The 23,712-nt window shown below is 50.6% G+C and overlaps 1 protein-coding gene across 2 annotated transcripts in view; it reads left to right on the top strand.

Annotated features, from left to right (window-relative positions):
• OTOF (otoferlin) overlaps window positions 1-23,712 on the top strand; it is a 105,239-nt gene that overhangs the window by 42,671 nt on the left and 38,856 nt on the right. For both annotated transcript variants that reach the window (XM_054293462.1, XM_054293463.1), the window contains 15 exons: window positions 2,922-2,995; window positions 4,630-4,756; window positions 5,540-5,594; window positions 6,755-6,886; window positions 8,183-8,245; window positions 9,073-9,157; window positions 10,642-10,801; window positions 12,010-12,196; window positions 14,299-14,485; window positions 15,638-15,861; window positions 17,333-17,441; window positions 17,907-18,090; window positions 21,395-21,515; window positions 22,450-22,550; window positions 23,468-23,558. In XM_054293462.1, the coding sequence (XP_054149437.1) occupies window positions 2,922-2,995; window positions 4,630-4,756; window positions 5,540-5,594; window positions 6,755-6,886; window positions 8,183-8,245; window positions 9,073-9,157; window positions 10,642-10,801; window positions 12,010-12,196; window positions 14,299-14,485; window positions 15,638-15,861; window positions 17,333-17,441; window positions 17,907-18,090; window positions 21,395-21,515; window positions 22,450-22,550; window positions 23,468-23,558 (1,900 nt within the window). The remainder of the gene's footprint in view (window positions 1-2,921; window positions 2,996-4,629; window positions 4,757-5,539; window positions 5,595-6,754; window positions 6,887-8,182; window positions 8,246-9,072; window positions 9,158-10,641; window positions 10,802-12,009; window positions 12,197-14,298; window positions 14,486-15,637; window positions 15,862-17,332; window positions 17,442-17,906; window positions 18,091-21,394; window positions 21,516-22,449; window positions 22,551-23,467; window positions 23,559-23,712) is intronic.

Below are 23,712 nucleotides of genomic sequence, written 5' to 3'. Positions count from 1 at the left end.
TTTTTCTTTCATCTATTTTTTCCCATTTTTTCCCCCTGCTGATTCCTCCTGGGGTTTCTTTCCCAACTTTTTCTGAGTATTTTTCCTTTTCTTTTTTTTTTTTTTACTTTCTCTCTGCTCTTCCCTCAGGTTTTCCCCCTCTGCCTCCCATTTTATTTCCCCTCTATTTTTTTCCCCCATCTTTTTCTTTTTTTTCCCCTGCTTATTCCTCCTAGGGTTTTTTCCTAAATTTTTCTGTGGTTTTCCCTTTTTCTTTTCTATTCTCCCCCCTCATTTCCCCACCCCAATTTTTCCTCTGTTTTTCCCCTCCATTTTTGCCTCCCCATTTTTCCTTCACAGTTCCCCCCCTTTTTTCCCCATTTCTTTTCTTCCCTATTTTCCCCTCCATTTTTAAATTTTCCTCCTTTCTTTTTCCTTTTCCCATTTCTCATTTTACCTTTTTTGTCCTTTTTCCTTTCCTCTTCTTTTCTTTACTTCCCCTTTTCCCCTTTTTTCTTTTTTGTTACTTTTCTCAATTTTCTTTATTTTACCATTTTCATTCTAACCCTTCTTCCCCTCTCTTCTTTTTCCCTTTTTTTCCTCTTTCCCTCTTTTTTCTTTCCTTTTTCACCTTCCCCCAGCACTCTCCAAACCCCTTTATTCCCTTCCCAAAATTCCATTCCCTGCTGGGCACGGACACAGCACCTGAACCTCTATTCCATATTTTTATTTTCTGGATTTTTCCCTCTGATCCACCTCACCCTGTGGATGTCCCAGATTTTCCCCATTCCCAGGTGTGGTTTTTCAACACCTTGGATAAGATGATTAATCCCAGGTTTTTTCCACGCATCACCCCAAATCCACCATCATTATTTTACTGTTGGGAACATCTGAGGGATCCAAATCCTTGTTTTCCGTGGATTTGGCAGCTGAGAGAGGACCCTGATGGAATTTTCCATGCTGAGTCCATCACCAGCTGCTCCTCACTTTGGTTTTCCTTCCCAAGAAAACTCAGAAATTCTCAGGACAGTGATTTTATCAAATCCATTTGTTAAATGGATTTGATAAAAATTTGATTAATTTTATCCAATCCATTTAACAAATGGAAGCTCTGGGACTAGAGGGATTTTTTTTTTCTCTCAATTTTTGAGAATTTCATGGAAAATAAAGGAATGCAATCCAACCAACCGGGAGGTGTGGCTGGAAGGGCAGAGAATGATCTGGGAGCAGAATTCCAGAGCCTGAGCCGTGATTCCAACATTTCCTCATTAAATAAATAAATCAGTTTGAAAACATCTCCAAAGGGTCCCATCCGCTGGATGTTGCCTGGTGGAATCACAGATATGGAATCCTCATCTTTAATTTTTCTCCTCCAATCCATGGAAGAAATGGAGCATCCTGGGAATAAATCACAGCTTCTATAGGCCTGAGCGCTGCTTTAGTCCCATATTTAAATACTGAATCTTATCCCAACCTTATCCCCTCCCTCAGATATGTTATTTTCCCATTCTCCTTAATTTTCTTCCTGCTTTCTCTGGCTCTCTCTGTGGCCTGAAGACTTCTGGAGGTGATTTCCAACCAGGACTCAATTCCAGGGATTTTTCCTAGCGAAAAAATTCCCAAGGGTAAAACGTGACCCTTCGGCTCCATCCAGAGGTGGGACTGGGAAATCCCACAGGGTCCGTATGGTTTCCTTTTGGAACGACATCCCAGTCCTGCAGAATCCAGGAACTCTGGATCCCCTGGCCTGGAAGCCAGGTGAGGTCCAGGCTGGAGATGTGGTCCTGGATGGAGATTAGATTTTGATTGAAAGTGAGGAAAAGTCCAGGTTGGAGGCGACTTTTTGTCCTGGCTGAAAGTGGGTGCCAGCCTGGAGGTGAGGTCCTGGCTGGAGGTGAGGTCCTGGTGGGAGGTGAGATCCTGACTGGAAGGTAGATCCATGCTGCAGGTGAGGTCCAGGCTGGAGATTAGGCTTGGGTTGGAGGTGAGGAAAAGTCCAGGTTGGAGGTGACTTTTTGTTCTAGCTGGAAGTGGATCCCAGTTTGGAGGTGAGGTGTCCAGGCTGGAGGTGAGGTGAGTTCCCAGCTGGAGGTGAGGTTCATCTTGGAGGTGAACTCCAGACTGAAGGTGATGAAAGCTCCATCCTGGACATGAGGTCTGGGTCAGGCCGGAGGTGAGGAAAGGTCCAGTTCTGAGGTGAGGTCAAGGCAGGACTTGAGGTCCCAGTGGGAGGGAAGGTCCAGGTTGGAGGTCAGGTTGATCTTGGAAGTGAGGTCCCAGGCTGGAGATGAGGTCCCAGACTGGAGGTGTGATCCTGGCTGGAGGTCCCCTGTTACTTCCAAGAACATCTCCAGCAAACCTGCAAATGTTCCTCCCTTTCCAGTGATGGGAATTCTCCAATTAAAAGCATTCCTCTTTCATGGGTGGGGGAAGTGTTGGGGTGTCTGAATTTTGGTGTGTCTACATTTTGGGGTGCCAGAATTTTGGGATGTCTAAATTTTGGGGTGTCTGAGCTTTGGGGTGTTGAAATTTTTGAGTATCTGAATTTTTGAATACCTGAATTTTGGGGTGTTTGAATTTTTGGGTGTTTCACTTTTAGTAGTTTCATTTTCTGGTGTCTTGGAAAGAAATTCCATGGACTGGTCAGGAGAGATGAGGAGTAGGAACACTATTTTCTTTATTTTACCTTTTTCATTTTAACTAGGACCCCCAGCAGGGGGTTATCCCAAGCTGAGGCATTCCCAGATAAAAAATGGGATCCAAGATTCCAGGGCAGTGAATTCCACTTCCTATTCTGACTCTCTGGAATATTTCCTGCTCTGTTTTTCAGCTGACATTTCCTCTTTCCCTTTTGGAAAAATCCTCCTCCTGTTCCCACATCCTAGAAAACATAAAAAATACCGAAATTAATGGGGATTTTTATTCTCCCTCTCTTCATCCAGAGCTGGCAAAGGAGTTTTTTCAGCCATGAAGCTTGGAAAGACACGTCCGTCCAAGGATGAGCATCGGAAACAAGGTACGATCATGGAATGACGGTGGATTCCTGGAATTGCAGTGGTGGGAGAGGAAGGGCTGCCTGTTCTGTTCCATGGGCTCTGCACGAGGTGGGGCTGGAATTGGACACCTCTGGAAAGGCAGGAGAGGGCAGCGATTGGAAATTCATGGCTGTTTCCATTCAGAGTCGAGGATCAGTTTTCCACAGCAAAGAAAAGCAGGAATGTGCGTTTACAGGCAGAGAAAAGCCTTGGAAAAAGTTTGGGTTGTGGTTCCGGGAAAACTTCCCCCATTTTCCAGCCAGATTTCAGGCTAGGAAAAGGGAGATTTGCCTGGGATGCTGGCATGGAAACCTGGGTGCTCTTCCCAGAACCTGCATGTTCCCTTTGTGATTAAAGATTCCAGCAGGACCATGGGAAAACACCCAGGATGCAAATGAACAGAGCAGTTGGTGCCATGGAAGCATCTCCACAGGCTGGATTTATCCATGGTCCTGGAATGCTCACTGTGTAGTGTGGGCAGCGCTGCAGGGCTGGGAGGCTCCTGGTCCCACCTTTCCCAGGAACCTCCAGGTGTCCCTGGGCTGGGATGGTGGTGATTCCAACCCTTGGCCACTGGATAAGGGATGGGTGGATGTCCTGCACCTGCTGCCTGCTGGCCAAGCCGGCATTCCCAACATTCCGTGGGTGCTTCCCTCCCATCCAGACTCTTCTCCGGCTTAGATCAGCCCCAGCCTGGCCTTGGACACTTCCAGGGATCCAGGAGCAGCCACAGCTCCTCTGGAAATTCCAGCCGAGCCCCTCCCCACGCTCCTGGACAGGAATTCCTTCCCAAGATCCCACTCCAAGCTCCCCTTTCCCAGTGGGAGCCATTCCCTGTGTCCTGTCCCTCCATGCCTTGTCCCCAGTCCCTCTGCAGCTCTCCTGGAGCCCCTGGAGGCCCTGGAAGGGGCTCTGGGGTCTCCCTGGATCCTTCTCTCCAGGTGGACATTCCCAGCTCTCCCAGCCTGGCTCCATGGCTGAAGGGCTCCAGCCCCGGAAGCAGCTCTGTGGTCTCCTCTGGAGCAATTCCAGCAGCTTCACAATCATCCCATGCCGAGGATCCCAGAGCTGGAGACAGCAATTCCCAGCTCCTGTGACTCTGGCTCAGTCTTAATCTCCTGGCTGAGTCAAGGACCCCCTTTCCCTCAGGAAAGGAACATTCCAGCAACTTCTTCCAATAGAAACCCAGGCATGGGCACGTGCCGGTGGGATCTCAGCTCCTGCAGCAGTTTTTCCTCCTGGGAATGACCCATTTCTCCCATTTTTTTCACCCCTCTCTCCTCAAAATCAGGGAATTGGTTGTCTTTGCACCAACTCATGCACTCCTCAGATCTCCAAGTCTTTCTCAAATGCTCTTTCACCCCCTGAATCCGGAGTGTTGTCATTATTCCTTATTTTTCCTCCCCAAGACCCTCCACAGGAATTCTGCCCGGATGGAATTCCATGTCATCTCTTTGATAACCCCTCTTCCGAGCAGGTTGCCCGAGACCCGACCTGGGCCCCATTGTTTTTGTGCTCCCAGCCGAGGGGATGGATTGGTTTCCCTTCTCCCAGCCTTTAATTATTCACCGGTGGAAATGAAAACCGGAGCCATTCCTTTGTCCCCTTCCCACAGATGATCCGGCTGTTCTGGAAACAGAAGACCTGGATAGAAAGGCCATGAGATACGGAGCAGGCCTGGAGCCAGACACCATCTCCCTGGCCTCTGTCACCGCTGTCACCACCAATGTCTCCAACAAAAGGTGAGATCCGGGGCTGGGATTGTGCCAGCGGGAGGTGAGGATGGACATCCCAAAAAATGAGTGATCCCTGACACAGGGAATGTTGGAAATCATTGTCCCATGGAGCCAGTGGGATGTTTTTTTTGGAATATCTGACCTGCAGCAGTGATCACCAAAGTTCTGTGGAGCCTCCCAGCACTAAAGGAGCATTGAGGGTGACCCTGCTCCTGTAGTGAGACTGACTTGGGACAAGGGATGGAGGGACAGGACTCAGGGAATGTCTTTCCACTGCCTGAGGGAAGGGATGGATGGGATATCGGGAATTAGGGATTATTCCCTGGGAGGGACTGGGGTGGAATTCCCAGTGAAGCTGGGAAGCCAGTGGGATGTTTTTTTGGAATATCTGACCTGCAGCAGTGATCATCAAAGTTCTGTGGAGCCTCCCAGCTCCCAGGGTTGGAGGAGCTTTGAGGGTGACCCTGCTCTTGTAGTGAGAGGGACTTGGGACATGAACCTGGAGGGACAGGACGCAGGGAATGGCTTCCCACTGCCAGAGGGCAGGGATGGATGGGATATTGGGAGTTAGGAATTGTTCCCTGAGAGGGACTGGGATGGAATTCCCAGAGAAGCTGCAGCTGCCGCATCTCTGGAAGTGTCCCAGGCCAGATTGGATGGGGCTTGGAGAACCTGGATTGGTGGTGTCAGGCTCTGGATGATCTTCAAGGTGCCTCCCTACCCAAACCATTCCATGATTCCATGAGTCCACCCGTGGTTTGACCAAAGGTTTCTTCTGCCTCTCCCAAGGTCCAAGCCCGACATCAGGATGGAGCCGAGTGCCGGGAGGCCCATGGATTACCAGGTAGGTGACACCTGGGTGTGGCCCTCAGGGTCACAACCTGAGCTTGGGGACACCGTTTGCAGGGACCGAGTTCCTGGTGGGTCTCCACTCACTGGGCTTGGAACCAGGACATCCCAAGGGCTGGAATTTCACTGGTGGAGCCATTAAGTCAGGATTAAGTCATTGACTGGGTTTGTTGTCCAGCGTGTGAAACACAGAGAGACCAAATTAAGCCCAAATTAAGCTGGTTTTGAGGTTGTGTCCATGGAATTCCTCCTTGGAGCAACCTGGGATAGCAGAATGTGTCCCTGCCCCTGGAAGGGAGTGGAATTGATTGAGCTTTAAGGTTCCTCCCAATTCCAACCACTTCATGATCCCATTGTGTGTTCCAGCAGAAGTGAAGCCAATGGGATTGGCCTCTCTGATCCCACAGCTTGGGTAAAATCCCGTTGTGTTTTCCAGGAGAAGTGAAGCCAGTGGGATCGACCCTTTGATCCCACAGCTCGGGTTAAAACCATTGGATTTTCCAGTAGAAGTGAAGCCAATGGGCTTGATCTCTCTGATCCCACAGCTCATGTTAAATCCCGTTGTGTTTTCCAGGAGAAGTGAAGGCAATGGGATCGGCTTCTCTGATCCCACAGTTCGGGTTAAATCCACTGGATTTTCCAGCAGAAATGAGGCCAATGGGATCGGCCTCCCTGATCCCACAGCTTGGTTAAATCCACTGGATTTTCCAGCAGAAAATGGGATTTTCCAGCAGAAGTGAAGGCAATGGGATCGGTCTCTCTGATCCCATAGCTCGGGTTAAATCCTGTTGTGTTTTCCAGCAGAAGTGAAGGCAATGGGATCGGCTTCTCTGATCCCACAGTTCGGGTTAAATCCCATTGGATTTTCCAACAGAAGTGAAGCTAATGGGATCGGTCTCTCTGATCCCACAGCTCAGGCTAAATCTATTGGATTGTCCATATTGGGTGGAGTGTCCACACCCTGGGGCTGGAACAACCAGGATTCCTGGGATCTCCTGCATCCCACACCATTGCCAGCCCCTCCTCATCCATGTCCCAGTGGGACCAGCAGACCCCATTGCACTGGGAATTCCCCTTGGTCACAGGTAGGGGGGTGGGTGAAGGCAGCCTGGAGCTGCTCCCAGGATGTGGAAATTTGGGAATTCCTCTCCCCAGGTCAGCATCACCATCATCGAGGCCCGGCAGCTCGTGGGGCTCAACATGGACCCCGTGGTGTGCGTGGAGGTGGGGGAGGAGAAGAAATACACGTCCATGAAGGAATCCACCAATTGTCCTTACTACAATGAGGTGGGTCCGGCCCTGGTGCTGCTCCAACCCCTCCGGATTACTCCAACCTTGATCTGGTGATTTCTTTCTTATTTGTGATTTTTTTGGGTTAAATTGCTGCCGGAATAAGATGAAATCTCAAACCACAGAGGAGAAACAAAGCCTTTGCCCTCTGGAATTTTGTGATCAATGATCCCCAGGTTTTCTGAGAGATCTCCTCTTCTGTTTGCTACCCACATCCCCCATCAGTGATCCATGTGGTCCCACACTCAGTGTTGGGAGCACATGGATCCATCCCTGCTGGATCATGGGCAACCCTCAGGCAGCCAGACCTTCTCTGGAGGTTCTAAACCCCTCCAGGCTATTCCACCCTTGATCCGGTGATTTCTTTCTTATCTGTGGGTTTTTTTGGGTTAAAGTCCTGCTGGAATAAGGTGAAAACTCAAACCACGCAAGAGAGACAAAGCTTTTGCCCTCATTTTGTGACCAAAGATTCCCAGGTTTTCCAAGAAATCTGTGCTTCCATTTGGCTCCCTGCACTCAGTGAGGGATCGGTGATCCATGTGGTCCCACACTCGATGTTGGGAACACATGGATCCAAGCCCTGCTCCAGCAGGAGCTCCCCCAGGCTGCCACAGCTTCTCTGGGGGATTCTTGATCCTTCTGGGCTACTCCTCCCCCCTATCTCATGATTTCTTCCTTATCCGTGTTTTTTGGGGTTAAACTCTTGTTGGAATAAGGTGAAACTTCAAACCATACAGGAGAAACAAAGCCTTTGCCCTCTGGAATTTTGTGATCAATGATTCCCAGGTTTTTCAAGAAATCTGCACTTCCATTGGCTCCCCACACTCAGTGAGGGATGCGTGATCCATGTGGTCCCATGATCAGTGTTGGGATCACATGGATCCATCCCTGCTGGGTCATGGACTGCAGGAACTCCCCCAGGCATCCGGGGGGCTCTCAATCCCTCTGGGCTACACCACCCTCAATCCAGTGATTTCCTTCTTATCTGTGGGGTCTTTTTTGGGTTAAAGTCCTGCTGGAATAAGATGAAACCTCAAACCACACAGCAGAAATCAAGCCTTTGCACTCTGGAATTTTGTGATCAATGGTTCCAAGTTTTTCTGAGAAATCTGCACTTCTGTTGGCTCCCCACACTCAGTGGGGAATCCGTGATCCATGTGGTGCCACGCTGAGTGTTGGGATCACATGGATCCATCCCTGGTGGACCATGGGCCCCCCTGGGTGACCACAGCTTCTCTGGGGGTTCTTAATCCCAATGGATCCCACCCCTCACCATTCCTCTTTCCCTTCCAGTATTTCGTCTTCGATTTCCATGTCCCCCCTGATGTCATGTTTGACAAGATCATCAAGCTCTCCGTAAGTGACCCCGATATCCTTGTCCTTTTTGGGGGGGCTTTGGAAACAAACCACCCATTTTTGGGATGGATTTAAGGTCCTTGATGTGAGATTCCCAAACAGGAATTCTCTTCTGCAGACCCCCAGTCCGTATTTCTGCTCCAACCCTCATTCCTGGCTCCACACATCCCCTGCATTCCCTGTGTCCTTTTGTGGGTTGATCTCTGGTATTCCAGAGATCCAAACCTTGGAATTTATTTATTAGAACCAAACCTTGGAATTTATTTATTTATTCTTGTGGAGAAGAAAGAATTTCCAGAGCCAGGGAAATTGCTGGAGTATCAGAGCTGTTGTGGAAAGCCAGGATTGGGAATGCTGAGAGCAAAGCTGAGATTTCAGTCCACCCAAAACCAGGAAGGCGATGGATAAGACTTCCATATTCCCTGCACATTTAGAGCGCATTAATTAGGATCATTCATATCCATCCTGGATACGGATTGCACAGACTGGGTGCACAATTTCTCCCAATTTTCCTCAAATTCTGAACTTTCTAAAGGCTCTTCCGTCAGTTAAATATCCCAGTGTTTCCTGCTGTAGTGGCTGGAAAAGGGATCTTGTTCCAAAGATTAACTTATTTGCATTTTTTAATTCCAAATACAAACTTCCTGACAATTCAACTAATCAGGATCTGCCAACCCCACGGGGCCTTTTGGTGTCCTCAAATCCTCCCCAGACCAAGGAAAACTCATCAGCTCCTTTCCCACCCCACCCTGGAAACCTCTGGAATGGCTTTGTGGCTCCCAGGTCCTGGGGGAATTCCTGAGCGGTTTTCCCCTCTTGATTTCCAGGTGATCCACTCCAAAAACCTCCTGAGGAGCGGGACGTTGGTGGGATCCTTCAAGATGGATGTTGGGACCGTTTACACCCAGCCTGGTACGTGAATGTCATTTGTAACGATTCCCAGGCACCTGCAGCTGCTCAGGGGCGTAAAATTCCCAGCAAAGGAGTCAGGCAGGCGCTGGATTCCTTGGAAAATGTTTTCCAAGTATTAAATATTGGAAATTGATTGAAAATTATTAGATGTAAATATCCAAGATATAAAAAGTCACCTGGAGTCACTTGTAGGTCAGGGAAGAGCACTTGACACCTCTGGAGAAGGGTCTATTTCTCATCCTGGAATTACGGAATCACAGGATGGTTTGGGTGTGATGGGGCTTTAAAGATAATTTAATTCCACACCTGCCATGGGCAGGGACACCTTCCATTGTCCCAGGTGGCTCCAAGCCCCAATGTCCAGCCTTGGGCACTCCCAGGGATCCAGGGATTCTCTGGGAATTCCAGCCCAGCCAGGAATTCTTCCTAAGATCCCGCAATCCCAAGCTCCCCTTTCCCACTGGAAGCCATTCCCTGGCTCCTGCCCCTCCAGCTCTCCTGGAGCCCCTTAAGGGATTCCCTGGATCCTTTCCTGATCCTGTCACACATTCCCAGCTCTCCCAGCCTGGGATTGGATCCATCGCCATCCCAACTCCTCTCTGGGAAGGAATTTCAGGATCCAGGGCCTTCACTGGGAATTCAGGACTCCAGGAAGGGTCTCCCTTCCCTTTTCCACCCTCGAATTCCATAAAAATCCCTCAGGATGGATCCTGAGTGTCTTTTGATCTCCAGCACCTCCCACTATCCCAGGCTGCTCCAAGCCCCAAGTCATCCAAGTCATCCAAGCTTTCCTTGGACAATGCCAGGGATCCTCTGGGAATTGCAGCCCAGCCAGGAATTCCTCCCCAAGATCCCACAATCGCAAGATACCCTTTCCCACTGGAAGCCATTCCCTGGCTTCTGCCCCTCCAGCCCTTGCCCAAATCCCAGCTCTCCTGGAGCCTCTTGAGGCCCTGGAAGGGGCTCTGAGCTCTCCCTGGATCCTTCCCTTCTCCAGCTTTCCCAGGTGTCCCTGAGATCCCTCCTGGCTGTGCTGGTGTACATCCCTGCCCTGCCCAGGAAGAAGCCCTGGGTGACATTCCCAGACAGGAGGTGAACATTCCAGACAGGAATGTCCAGGGCTGGATTCTGCCTCACATTTCACCCAAGCCTGGAAAAGAGGGAGAGGTTGATTAAAGCTGCTGGCCATTGAGTCCAATCATCCCCAATGCTGCCAGGGGCACCATCACTTCCCCATGTCCCCAAGTGCCACATCCACATGGCTTTAAACCCCTCCAGGGTGGGGACTTGAGACTCCACCCTCATCCAACTTATCCCGTTGTGTCTCCATCTCCAACACCAGGCACCCCTTCCCAGTGGATTTTCCAGGGGTTTTTTGGGATCCCTCACACACAGGGCAGGTCCCACTCCATGGAATGCCGTGTCCTGGTGGCATTGGCCGTGTTCGGTGGTGACAAAGGTCTCTCTTGTCCCCTGGGTTGCAGAGCACCAGTTCTACCATAAATGGGCCATCCTGTCCGACCCCGAGGACCTCACAGCCGGCCTCAAGGGCTACCTCAAGTGTGACATCGCTGTGGTGGGCAAAGGTGACAATATCAAGACCCCGCACAAGGCCAACGAGACAGAGGAGGATGACATTGAAGGGTAGGGATCTGCTGGGATCCGCTTATTCCCAGCTCCCTCAGGAATCCTTTCCACCTCTCTTTCCCTTGGGTGGGATCACAGGATCCAAACCTGGTGGCAAACCCTGAGCTGTGAAAGGGAGAGGGACCAATCCGGTGGTTTTCTGGGAGGGAATGCGTAGTCCTGGTGCAATTCCAGGTGATCTCCAGCACAGAGTTGTCCTTCCTGTGGGGTCAGACCATCTGCTGGTGGTTGAACTCTCCAGCAGCACCAGCCTGGTGTCAAGCAGCCTGGTGTCCCCTGATGTTCCTGATAGGCGGAAAATGGGATGAGATGGGATAATGGGATGGGATCTCACACCTCAAGGCAGAGCAGGGAAGTCTGGATGAGGTTTCGCAGGCTGTGTGTGTGAACAGGGATCTTGGACTGTCCAGAGCATCTCAAAGGTCATGGAACAAAAATCAGGGCCTTTAAGGCTTGATTCCAGTCCCAAAAATTCTCCTTTTATTATTAAAATAAATAATTTATATTTATTATAAATAAATATCTCCATTTCAAATCTGCCTCTGAGGCTCTCCCCACATGGAATCATGGGATGGAAAGACCTCTGGGATTGAGTCCAGCCATTAACAGCCAGAAAGCACCAGCACAGCTCTCCTGACTTGCTGGGGTTTGAGGAACCTCCTCCAGAACTCCAGGGCTTCATTCCACACTGTAGTGGTGATCTCCTACTGACTGCTAAAATCCTGGAATGGTTTGTTTTTGGAAGGGATCTTCAAGATCACCTTGTTCCAACCCTCCTGCCATGGGCAGGGACACCTTCCACCAGCCATAGACAATTCCAGCAATTCCTAGAATTCCCCTAGAAATATTTTGTTCGCAGCGTTCCCATCTATTCCTGCAGAGGAGGAGAGCCACATATAAAAAAAAAACAACAAAAAACCCAAAAAAACCCCCAATGGATGGAGTTAATTTCATCCCCAAAATAATCCTCCGAGCTCCCCTTGATAAGGATAAAGCAACTCTTCCAAAATCCCATTCATTCTATTTCTGTGGAATGGAGTGGAAGCGGAAGGAGTCAGTGCTCAGAAAATGGATCAGCTCCTCGCTGGTCTTTTATGGAACCACAAAGGTGGGATGGAGGTTGTCCCATCCAACTGGGATGGGATTCACTGACCATCCCACCCCAGCAGCTGTTCCCAACTCCATCCTGACATTTCACATTCCAGGAACCTCCTGCTCCCCGACGGGGTCCCTCCGGAGCGGCAGTGGGCTCGGTTCTACATCAAGATCTACCGAGCCGAGGGGTTGCCGCGCATGAACACCAGCATCATGGCCAACGTCAAGAAGGCGCTCATCGGCGAGAACAAGGACCTGGTGGACCCCTACGTGCAGGTGGCCTTCGCAGGGCAGAAGGTGAGCGGGGAAGTCTCAAGGTGACCACAGGAGGTGATGCCAGCAGGTGGCCATAGATGGTCTTGGTTGTCCTTGCAGGTTTGGATGGGTGTGGTGTCACCTTGGTCAAGATGGATGTGGTGTCACCTGGCACATTGAGATGGGCGTGGTGTCACCTGATATATCAAGATGGGTGTAGTATCACCTGGCACATTGAGATGGGCGTGGTGTCACCTGATAGATCGAGATGGGTGTAGTATCACCTGGCACATTGAGATGGGCGTGGTGTCACCTGGTCCAATAAGAGATGAGTGTGGTGTCACCTGGTACATTGAGATGGGTGTGGTGTCACCTGGTATGTCAAGATGGGCGTGGTGTCATGTTGGTTGAGATGGGCATGGTGTCAGCTGGCACACTGAGATGGGCATGGTGTCACCTCATAAATCGGGATGGGCATGGTGTCACTTGGCACGTTGAGAGGGGCATGGTGTCGCTTGGCACATTGAGACGGGTGTGGTGTCACCTGGCATCACTGAGATGGACGTGGTGTCACCTGGCATGTCAGGATGGGCGTGGTATCACTTGGCATATTGAGATGGGCGTGGTGTCACCTGGCTTGTCCAGATGAGCATGGTGTCACTTGACACATCGAGATGGGCGTGGTGTCACCTGGCACGTTGAGATGGGTTTGGTGTCACCTGGCACATCGAGATGGGCATGGTGTCACCTTGTTTTTGCTCTCTGGGATGGATTTGAGCCCTCTCCATTTGAGGAGGAGAATTCCTCACTCAGGACAGGGCGGAGTGGGTGGAAGGGAGCAGCTCAGGTGGTGAGGGATAGTTTGGGAGATCCAACTTGTTGGGAAGGATGAAAGTTTGATGGGAAAGTCTCACAGATACTTGTGCTTGGCAGAAAGATCTCTGAATGTAGAACCTGAGAATGAAATAGAGATGGAAACTAGTTTTGATATAGAAGAATAACAGATGTGTAAATTGAGGACTGCTGAGCCAGTCTTGCTTGACACCTAAGAAAGCAAAGGTTAAGTCGAGTTGGAAAGAGATTTTATGACTTAGAGCAAAGGATAAGCTGACCGCAAACAAAAATATGGTTTTACAGAGCAGAAAGATTCCAGAGACAAGCAACATGCCGATGTGGCAAGTATAAAAAAGATCTAAGAATTTTCCACTGCAAGATAGACAACTTTAAGCTTAAACTGTAACATTCTAACTCATGTGGCTGGATAGTATTGACCATAATATGGTAATGATAGTAATGACAGGTTACAGGTAATAGTAAAGGTATTGATTGGTTGATTATGTATTAAAATGCTCAGCAAAGAAAAATATATAATGCAAGTAACCAAAACTAAAGGGTCTTCAGGCTTGTCTGCAGCTGGAGCTGACAGCTGTAGGCGTGGCTCTGTCACCCATGTGGGAATTCTGGGCTCTTTCTTGCTCCAAGGTCAGGGTGAATAAAACTCAGGAGATGTTGTTTTTGAAGTCTTACTCTGAAGTTTATTATCCTTGTCTATTACAAACTCACCAGATGTGAGCTCTCCCTAAAAAGTGAGTTAAAATGGCGTCTGTTCAAGGTTATTTAAGTCCCAGTTACCCAATAAACAGTTGACATCTATATCATTTATGCTTCTAACCCAATTATGATCACCCAAAACCCACAATGCGGACATCTTTCATCCAATTAGAGAAAACCACCCAGATCTGTGGTGGAAGAAGAAGGTGCAAAAAAGACATCTAACCCACACCCAAAATTCTCCATCTTGACTCCCATGTATCACCATATACTAAAACCCCAAATCTAAGTTTTATCACCCTGTGAAATCACACACTTCTAACCAACTCCACACCCATAATCTGAGTGCTATTAATCAGTTTTGGAAGCCTTCTCCACAGCCCTCAGGTCAAATGCAGTGCTCGCTTGTGGGTCTGTGCCTTTCACCACAGAAAGTGTAAAATTCTCAGCATCCAGGGTTCCAACATCCCACAACCCTGAACTGCTGTAACACCTTGGATACAATAAACTGCATTTTGAAGAGTTGCCAGAGTCCCACATCTCTCATCTCTTACTCAACATTTGTCTGATATCCGTCTCCTCTCGATTCCCAGGGAAAGACATCCATACAGAAGAGCAGCTACGAGCCCCTCTGGAACGAGCAAATCATCTTCACAGAGATGTTTCCCCCGCTGTGCAAGCGGATCAAGATCCAGATCCGGGACTCAGACAAGGTCAATGATGTGGCCATTGGGACCCATTTCATCGACCTGAGGAAGGTCTCCAACGAGGGGGACAAAGGTAAAGTTGAAGTGGGGGGGCATAAAAGCTACAGGGGCATTCCTTTAGCAGAGATCCCGAAGTTTTCCAGGTTCCTTCCCGCCCCTGGAATTCCTGGGTGCTCATCAGGAGAGATCTTGAGGTCCTCAAATATGAGAGGTTCCTGGGCCAATGCCCTGAAAACCAAGATGTGTCACAAACCTTCAGCCAATACTTGAAAGCAAAGACACCCCAGAACAATTTGCTTTTCCAAAATTTCCATGGAGGGATGAGCATTTGTGGGCAAAGATGGGAAACCAGATGTGGGACTGGAAAGGGACTGACGGGGGGTTCTCCTTCCTCGAACCTCAAAATGGGGAATTGCCAAAGATCTGCAGTTCCCACTGCCTTCCATGCAAATTTCCCCAAAAAACTTCAGGAGGCTCGGGGGGACCTTGTGGCTCTGCACAACTCCCTGACAGGAGGAGACAGCCAGGGGGGTTGGGCTCTGCTCCCAGGGAACAGGGACAGGACAAGAGGAAATGGCCTCAGGCTGTGCCAGGGCAGGCCCAGGCTCAGGTTTGATATCTGGAAAATTCCTTCCTGGAAATCGCTGTTGATCCCTGGCACAGGTGGAGTTTCCATCCCTGGAGGGATTTAAAAGCCATTTGAATGTGGCAACATCCATTTGGGGGACATGGGTTCGTGGAGGCCTTGGCAGTGCTGGGGTTGGATGGAAAAACTGCCAGAAAAATCTCCTGTAAATGCATTTGGCAGGAGATTGAGGTGAAAGACTTAAATCTTTCCACTCACCCTGGTTGTGCCAGGTTGGACACCAGGAGGAATTTCCCCATGGAAAGGGTGGTCAGGCCTTGGCAGGGGCTGCCCAGGGAGGGTTTGGAATGTCCATCCCTAGAGATGACCAAGGTATTTCTGGATGTGGTTCTCAGTGTTCTGGGCTGGGGACAAGGTGGGGATCAGGCACAGGTTGGACTTGACGATCTGGGAGCTCTTTCCCAACCCAAATCATCCTGGGATTCCCTGAAAACTGTCTCCATGGATGGCGGCAACTACACATCCATGGACACACAAGAACACATCCCAGCCTGTATCACCACACAGAGACCAAGAAAGTGACACCACGGCTGCCAAGACATTCCCTTTTCCCTCTCCATCCCCTTCCCACCCCCTCAGGTTTCCTGCCCACCTTCGGCCCCGCCTGGGTGAACATGTACGGCTCCACGCGGAACTACACCCTCATGGACGAGCACCAGGAGCTCAATGAGGGCCTGGGCGAGGGCGTCTCCTTCCGTGCCCGGCTCCTGCTGGGCCTGGCCGTGGAGATCCTGGACACCACCAACCCCGAGATCAACAGCTCCACTGAGGTCCAGGTGGAACAGGCCACGGCGGTGGCGGATGTAAGTGCCCCGTGACCCCACAGGTGTTCCCATAACCCCACAGGATCCTGGGGACAGTTTGGGGTTTATGGAATATTGGATTGTTACCTTTGGTCTCATGAATTTACGATTTTTGTGGATTGGGAATGGTGTGGCCAGCAGGAGCAGGGCGGTCATTCTGCCCCTGTACCTCGCACTGGTGAGGGCCTACCTTGAGTGCTGTGCCCAGTTCTGGCCCCTCAGTTTGGGAAGGACATTCCCAAGAGATCCTTGAGATCCTTGAATGTGTCCAAAGGAGGCAACAAGGCTGGAGAGGAGCTGGGAACACAAACCCTGTGAGGAAGCCCTGAGGGAGCTGGGGATGCTCAGCCTGGAGAAAAGGAGACTCAGGGATGACCTTATCACTCCCTACACCCCCTGAAAGGTGGCTGTGCACAGCTGGGGCTCGGCTCTTCTTCCAGGCAGAGCCAGAGGACACAGCCTTGAGCTGCACCAAGGGAAATTTAGGCTGGATATCAGGAAAAAGTTTTTTTACAGAAAGGATGATAAAGTTCTGGAATGTTCTGCCCAGGCAGGTGGTGGAGTCCCCATCCCTGGGTGTGTTTAACAAAGCCTGGATGTGGCACTGTGTGCCAGGATTTAGCTGAGGTGTTGGGGCTGGGTTGGACTCGATGATCTTGAAGTTCTCTTCCAACCTTGTGATTCTGTGAATTGTGTGAATTTTGTGATTTCAAGTGTTGTCCCAGCTGTTCCGGATCTCACAGAGGAATGGAAGTAAATCTTGCCGGATTTCAGGTTTTAGGCTCGTTCCAGCGCTCACTTCCCTTAGGAGCATTGGGAATGTCAGAGTGACATGGTTTGTCACTGGCACAGCTTTCCCAGAGGAGCTGTGGCTGATACACCCCTGGAAGTGTCCCAGGCCAGGTTGGACAGGGCTTGGAGTACCCTGGGATAGAGGAAGGTGACCCTGCCCATGAAACTGGATGATCTCTAAGGTCCCTTCCCACCCAAACCATTCCACAATTTCTATCATCTCCTGAGCCTAGGGATGTTTCTCCAAGTGGGAATTACTCATGGGCAGTGAGTCATCCCCTAATTCCAGTTATCCCACTCTTATCCGGATGGGTTTCAATCAGAAACCAAGGTTTCAATCAGAAACCAAGAACCAATCTCCTTTATTTCCCAGCCCAGGGGAATGAAACCACCTGGAAACAGAACCATTCCAATTCCATGGGAGCATCCAGGCACCTGGATTTTTGTGGTTTGATCAATTGAGCCAAGGCTTGTATTCCTGAATGTGCCTGAACCCAGCTCAAGGTTATCTTTAATTAAAAGATATTAAAATGAAATCTTCAATTAAAGACTCTTTACAATGAGCCAGGAGATGGGAGACAAAACCCTCCCCATCCCTTTGGAAATGGCATCCTGAGGGACGGATGTGTCTCTCCCTCTGACCCCGATCCTCAGCCCTGGGATCTCTTTTCTCCTTCAGAACTGCAGTGGGAAGATGGAGGAATTCTTCCTCTTCGGAGCCTTCCTGGAGGCCACCATGATCGACAGGAAGATTGGGGACAAACCCATTAACTTTGAGGTCACCATAGGTTGGTTGTTTTTTTGGGGGGAGTTGTGATGGTGGTGAAAATCAGAATCCAAAGCTGGGGGTGGGGTTTAGTCCTGATTTTCCATTCCAACCCCTGCTAGAGCAGGTTTGGGGAGCAGGGAATGGCTCCTTCGTGAGCATGTGGGATGTGGGATCCCATTTTGTGCCTGGTGGGCTCTGCCTTGTAGAGCTGATCCCTCTCTTCCATCCTGGTTTCACCCTCCAAAGATGCCAGGGGATTCCCAGGGGATTGAGAAGGGGCAGGAGCAGGGCACAGACACCTCTCCCTAATTTCCAGCTCCTGGATGTGGTTCCAGAAAGTCAAACTCCAACGTTCACTGTGACTTCAGCAGAGAAAATTTTTGCCAACCTGAATTCAATCCCAGAGCTGGGAGTTAAAACCCTGTGAATCAAGTACACTTTTAATTTATTTTTTTCTTTTTTGGTTTTTTTTTTTCTCCTTGAGGTAACTATGGCAACCAGGTGGATGGCTCCAGCAAACCTCTCCTGAGGAGGAAGAAAGAGGGAGGGGATGGGGACGAGGAGGAGTCGGAGCTGCTCCAGAATTCCAGTGACGATGAAGTTGGCGAGGATGGAGAGCTGGTTTCTGTTTCTTCATCCCCGCCCATGAAGCCCCTGGTCACGGACAGGTCAGTGTGTCCACCTGGGCACTGGTCAGTGTGCCCACCTGGTCACGGACAGGTCAGTGTGTCCACCTGGATTTGTGTGGTCAGTGTGTCCACCTGGGCACTGGTCAGTGTGTCCACCTGGGCACAGACAGGTCAGGGTGTCCATCTGATCACAGACTGGTCAGCATGTCTACCTGGGCACAGACTGGTCAGTGTGTCCACCTGGGCATGAACAGTGTGTCCACCTGGATTTGTGTCGTCAGTGTGTCCACCTGGTCTCAGACAGGTCAATGTGTCCACCTGGGCACAGACAGGTCAATGTGTCCACCTGGATTTGTGTGGTCAGTGTGTCCACCTGGGGACTGATCAGTGTGTCCATCTGGTCACAGACTGGTCAGTGTGTCCACCTGGTCTCAGACAGGTCAGTGTGTCTACCTGGGCATAGACTGGTCAGTGTGTCCACCTGGGCATGAACAGTGTGTCCACCTGGATTTGTGTCATCGGTGTGTCCACCTGGTCTCAGACAGGTCAATGTGTCCACCTGGGCATGGACAGGTCAATGTGTCCACCTGGATTTGTGTGGTCAGTGTGTCTACCTGGGCACTGATCAGTGTGTCCACCTGGGCACTGGGTCAGTGTGTCCACTTGGGCATGGACAGGTCAGTGTGTCCACCTCGATTTGTGTGGACAGTGTGTCCACCTGGGCATGGATAGGTCAGTGTGTCCAACTGGATTTGTGTGGTTAGTGTGTCCACCTGGTCACAGACAGGTCAGCGTGTCCGCCTGGGCACTGGGTCAGTGTCTCCACCGGGGCACAGACAGGTCAGTGTGTCCCCATGGATTTGTGTGGTCAGTGTGTCCCCATGGCCTTGTGTGGTCAGTGTGTCTGCCTGGTCTCAGACAGGTCAGTGTGTCCACCTGGATTTGTGTGGTCAGTGTGTCCACCTGGGCATGGACAGGTCTGTGTGTCCCACTGGTCACAGACATGTCAGTGTGTCCACCGGGGCACTGGGTCAGTGTGTCCACCTTTTGTGGCTCTTGGGGACTGTCCTGGTTTAGGGGCATGGGTCAGTGGTGGCCTCAGCAGTGTCCAGTGTCAAGATCCCAGATGGAAAAACTGCTGGAAAAATCTGCAAATGCATTCTACAAATGCAGGAAATTGGGATAAAAAGGCTCAGATCCTCTGCCTGGTGAGATGTGCCTGGGGAGGTCTGGATTTGCATTCCAAGAAACATAATTGGATTTAAGATTATGAGATTTAATTAAAGTGGATTTTTATCAAGTTTTAGCAGCAGATTGGTGCTAATTGAATTAACTTTCTGATTAAATCAATTGGGAAAAAAAAATCCAGTAAAGATAGGTGTCTCCCTGGAATTCCCTCCCTATATCCATGAATACCCAGCACAGATAAATCCCCTGGAATTCCTTCCCTTGTTTCTATCAATATCCAGCACAGATCTCCCTGGAATTCCCTCCCTGTTTCCATGAATATCCAGCACTGAAAAATCCCCCTGGAATTCCCTCCCCATTTCAATCAATATCCAGCACAGTTAAATCCCCTGGCATTCCCTCCCTTTCATGTTTCCCTGAATATCCAGCACAGAAAAGTCTCCTGGGGTTCCCTCCCTTGTTTCCATGAATATCCAGCACAGACAAATCCCTCTGGAATTCCCTCCTTTGTTTCCATCAATATCCAGCACAGATAAATCCCCTGGAATTTCCTCCCTTGCTTTAATCAATATCCAGCACAGATTAAATCCCCTGGAATTCCCTCCCTTGCTTTAATCAATATCCAGCACAGATAAATCCCCCTGGAATTCCCTCCTCTGTTCCTCACCTCCTTCTCCAGCTGAATCCCAAGGGGAGAATAGAAGTTCCCATTTTTCTGGGGCCTCTCCCACCCTGTTTATCCAAAAATCTCCATCCTCTGGCAGCTGTCCCCCACCCTGCTCAACCACGGGGCTCTGCTGACATCTGGTGGGAACAGCCGGGAAGAGCTGGGGCTGGATGTGACTCCTGGCGATCCCAGGAGAGCAGCAGGATTCCCTTTCCAGGTGCAGCAGGGTTCCCCTTTCCCAGGTGCAGCAGAGCAGGATTCCCCTTTCCAGGTGCTGGATCCTGGCTCACGGCGAGCATTCCAAAAGTGTGGATCACCCTTTCTTCGGCTGTTCCAAGGACAAGTTGGGCAGGGCTTGGAACAACTGGGAGGTTCCAGAATCCCAGGATGGTTTGGGTGGAAAGGGATCTTAAAGATTGTCCCGTTCCAGACCCAACACATGCCACTGTCTCAGTATTACCTGGTCGGGTAATAATTAGCATAGACTCCATGATTACAGATTAATCTTTATTAAGAAACTCATTGCTTTTATAGACAGTTATGATACAGCTGGACTTGATTGGTCCTTTAATTAAAACACCATCACCACTGGCTAATTAAGAAACAACCTTTTGGTAAACATATCTGCATAACATATTCCACATATTCACAAACACCAGGTGCTGCAGGTTAAGATAAGAATTGTTTCTCATTCTTTTCTGTGATCTTCTCACAGACTTTTTTCAGAACAATGCCTGGGAAATTTGTCTGCTGCTCTCTATGACCAGAAAGCTGCTGCCACATCTCAGATTGCTCTAAACCCAGTCCAACCACACCTTGGACACTCCCAGGATGGATGGGGAAGCCCCTGGTCACTGCACCCATCCATCCTGGCTTTGGGAATGGCCTTGGGAAAAACAGAGCCTCCGTTCCATTAATTTTTATTTAGAAATTCAATGTTTTTATAGACAGTTATGATACACCCAGGTGATCCCAGGTGAGTCCTAGTCCAAAGCTGGACTTGATTGGTCCTTCAATCTAAACACCATCACCATTGGCTAATTAAGAAACCACCCTTTGGTAAACAAATCTCCATAACATATCCCACATATTCACAAATACCAGGTGCTGCAGGTTAAGACAAGAATTGTTTCTCATTCTTTTCTTTGATCTTCTCACAGACTTTTCTCAGAACTATGCCTGGGAAATTTGTCTGCTGCTCTCTATGACCAGAAAGCTGCTGCCACACCCCAGATTGCTCCAAACCCCACCCAACCCAGCCTTGGACACTCCCAGGACGGATGGGGCAGACCCCGGGCACTGCACCCATCCATCCTGGGCCTGGAATTGGGAATGGCCTTGGGAAAAACAGAGCCTCCATTCCAGCTCCTGAGCTGCCATATCCCCCTTCCCACCATGGCATTGCTTCCCGGGAGAGATGTGGGATGGGGACTGCTCCAGGCCAGGATTGTCACCCTCACGGAGTGTCTCTCCTGCCTCCTCTTGCAGGAATTACTTCTACCTACCCTACCTGGAGAAGAAGCCCTGCATCTACATCCGGAGCTGGTGGCAGGACCAGCGGCGCCGGCTCTACAACGCCAACATCATGGACAAGATCGCAGACAAGCTGGTCAGGGGTGGACAGGAAGGGGTGGAGGGACAGGGGGACACTGCTGGGACACGGGGCTGGCACCAGGCACAGCCACAGCCAGGGAAAAGCAAAGCAGGGATAGACAGTGCTTGATAAGGGGAACATTCCCAGTGAGGAATCATCAAATTCCAGCAGCTCCTTGAGAATTCTGAGGGTCAGATCCAGATGTCCCCACAAAAGGGAGCAGGGGTGGGGAGGCTGTGTCACCTGGGCTGGAGGGGTGAAGCACTCATGTGGCAGAGCCAGAGAAGGGAAAGCTCCGGGGAGAGCTCAGAGCCCCTTCCAGAGCCTAAAGCAGGTCCAGAAGAGCTGGAGAGGGATTGCGGACAAACATGGAGGGACAGGACACAGGGAATGGGTACAAACTGGGAAAGGGGAGATTTGGGCAGGATATTGGCATGGAATTCTTCCCTGTGAGGGTGGGGAGGCCAGGTGGTTCCCAGCCCAGCCCAGGTAATCCCAGATGATCCCAGGTGATGCCCAGCCCACCCAGGTGATCCCAGGTGATTCCCATAATAAGTGACCCCAGGTGATGCCCAGCCCAGCTGATCTACAGGTGGTTCCCAGCCCAGGTAATCCCAGATGATCCCAGCTGATGCCCAGCACAGCCCAGGTGATCCCAGGTGATCTCAAGTAGTTCCCAGCCCAGGTGATCCCAGGTCATCTCCAGGTGATCCCAGGTGATCCCAAGTGATTCCCAGGTGATCCCAGGTATTTCCAGCCCAGCCCAGGTGATCCTAGATGAACATAGGTGATCCCAGAAGAACCCATGTGATCACCAGTCCAGCTCTGGTGATCCCAGGTATTCCCAGCCCAGGTGATCCCCAGATTGTTCCCAGCTCAGGTAATCCCAGATGATTCCCAGGCGGTTCCCAGCCCCCTGTCCCTCACACTGTCCCTGTTGGTGCCGCAGGAGGAGGGTCTCAACGACGTGCAGGAGATGATCAAGACGGAGAAGCCGCACCCGGAGCGCCGGCTCCGCGGGGTCCTGGAGGAGCTCAGCAGCGGCTGCCTGTGAGTGACACGTGGGAAGGTGACACCGTGCAGGTCCCTGCTCCCAGGGGGATGTCACCTCACCATGCCCTGTCCTGGGGATGATAGGACAATGACATTCCATGGCAATAGCACAATGCTGGATCTTTTGGTGCTTCCATTTGCACCCCAAACACCCCAAAGCAGGGGGAGACACCTCAGTCCTGTGGCCCCCACAGGCCTGAAAGGTGGCTGTGCCCAGGTGGAGCTGGGCTCTTTTTCCAGGCAGCACTGACAGAACCAGAGGACACAGCCTTCAGCTGCACCAAGGGAAATTTAGGCTGAATATCAGGAAAAAGTTCTTTACAGCAAGGGTGATAAATCTCTGGAATGCTCTGCCCAGGGAGGTGGTGGAGTCCCCATCCCAGGGTGTGTTTAACAAAACCTGGGTGTGGCACTGGGTGCCAGGGTTGAGTTGAGGTGTTGGGAATGGGTTGGACTTGATGATCTTGAAGGTCTCTTTCAACCCAGTGATTCTGTGAATTGTGGAAATTCTGGGAACTTTGGGAATTTTTGGAATTCCTGGGGGTCAAGGAGCTGGTGGAGTCCCCATCCCTGGGTGTGTTTAACAAAGTGCCACATCCCTGGATGTGGCACTGGGTGCCAGGGTTGAGTTGAGATGGGTTGAGTTGGGGCTGGGTTGGACTTGATGGTCTTGGTGGTCTCTTCCAACCTGGTCATTCTGTGAATTCTGGAAATTTTGGGAATTCTGGTTGGCACCTGGTGACACCTAATGACACCGACTGTCCCTTCCTGAGTCCACTGTGCATACTAGCCCCTCGTCCACAGTTTTGTTGGAGATTGGTGGGAATTCGAGCATTTTCCAGGAATGTGGTCAGGCTGGTGGGGTGGGAGGGAACCCTGGGAAGGATTCCTATGGGAATTTCGTTTTCCCACAGGCGATTCCTGACCTTGGCTGACAAGGACCAGCATCACTCGTCCCGCACCAGACTGGACCGGGAGAGGCTCAAATCCTGCATGAGGGAGCTGGTGAGTGGGATCCAATCCCTGAAGGGGCTCCAGGAGAGCTGGGAGGGACTGGGGACAAGGGATGGAGGGACAGGACACAGGGAATGGCTCCCACTGCCAGAGGGATACTGGGAATTAAGAATTGTTCCCTGGCAGGCTGGGCAGACCCTGGTAT

This window comes from Melozone crissalis, unplaced genomic scaffold, assembly GCF_028551555.1.
Source record: "Melozone crissalis strain CALT ecotype California unplaced genomic scaffold, PUWL_Pcris_2 ptg000150l_1, whole genome shotgun sequence".
Classification (NCBI taxonomy): domain Eukaryota; kingdom Metazoa; phylum Chordata; class Aves; order Passeriformes; family Passerellidae; genus Melozone; species Melozone crissalis.
This window is presented reverse-complemented; position numbering and strand designations above follow the sequence as displayed.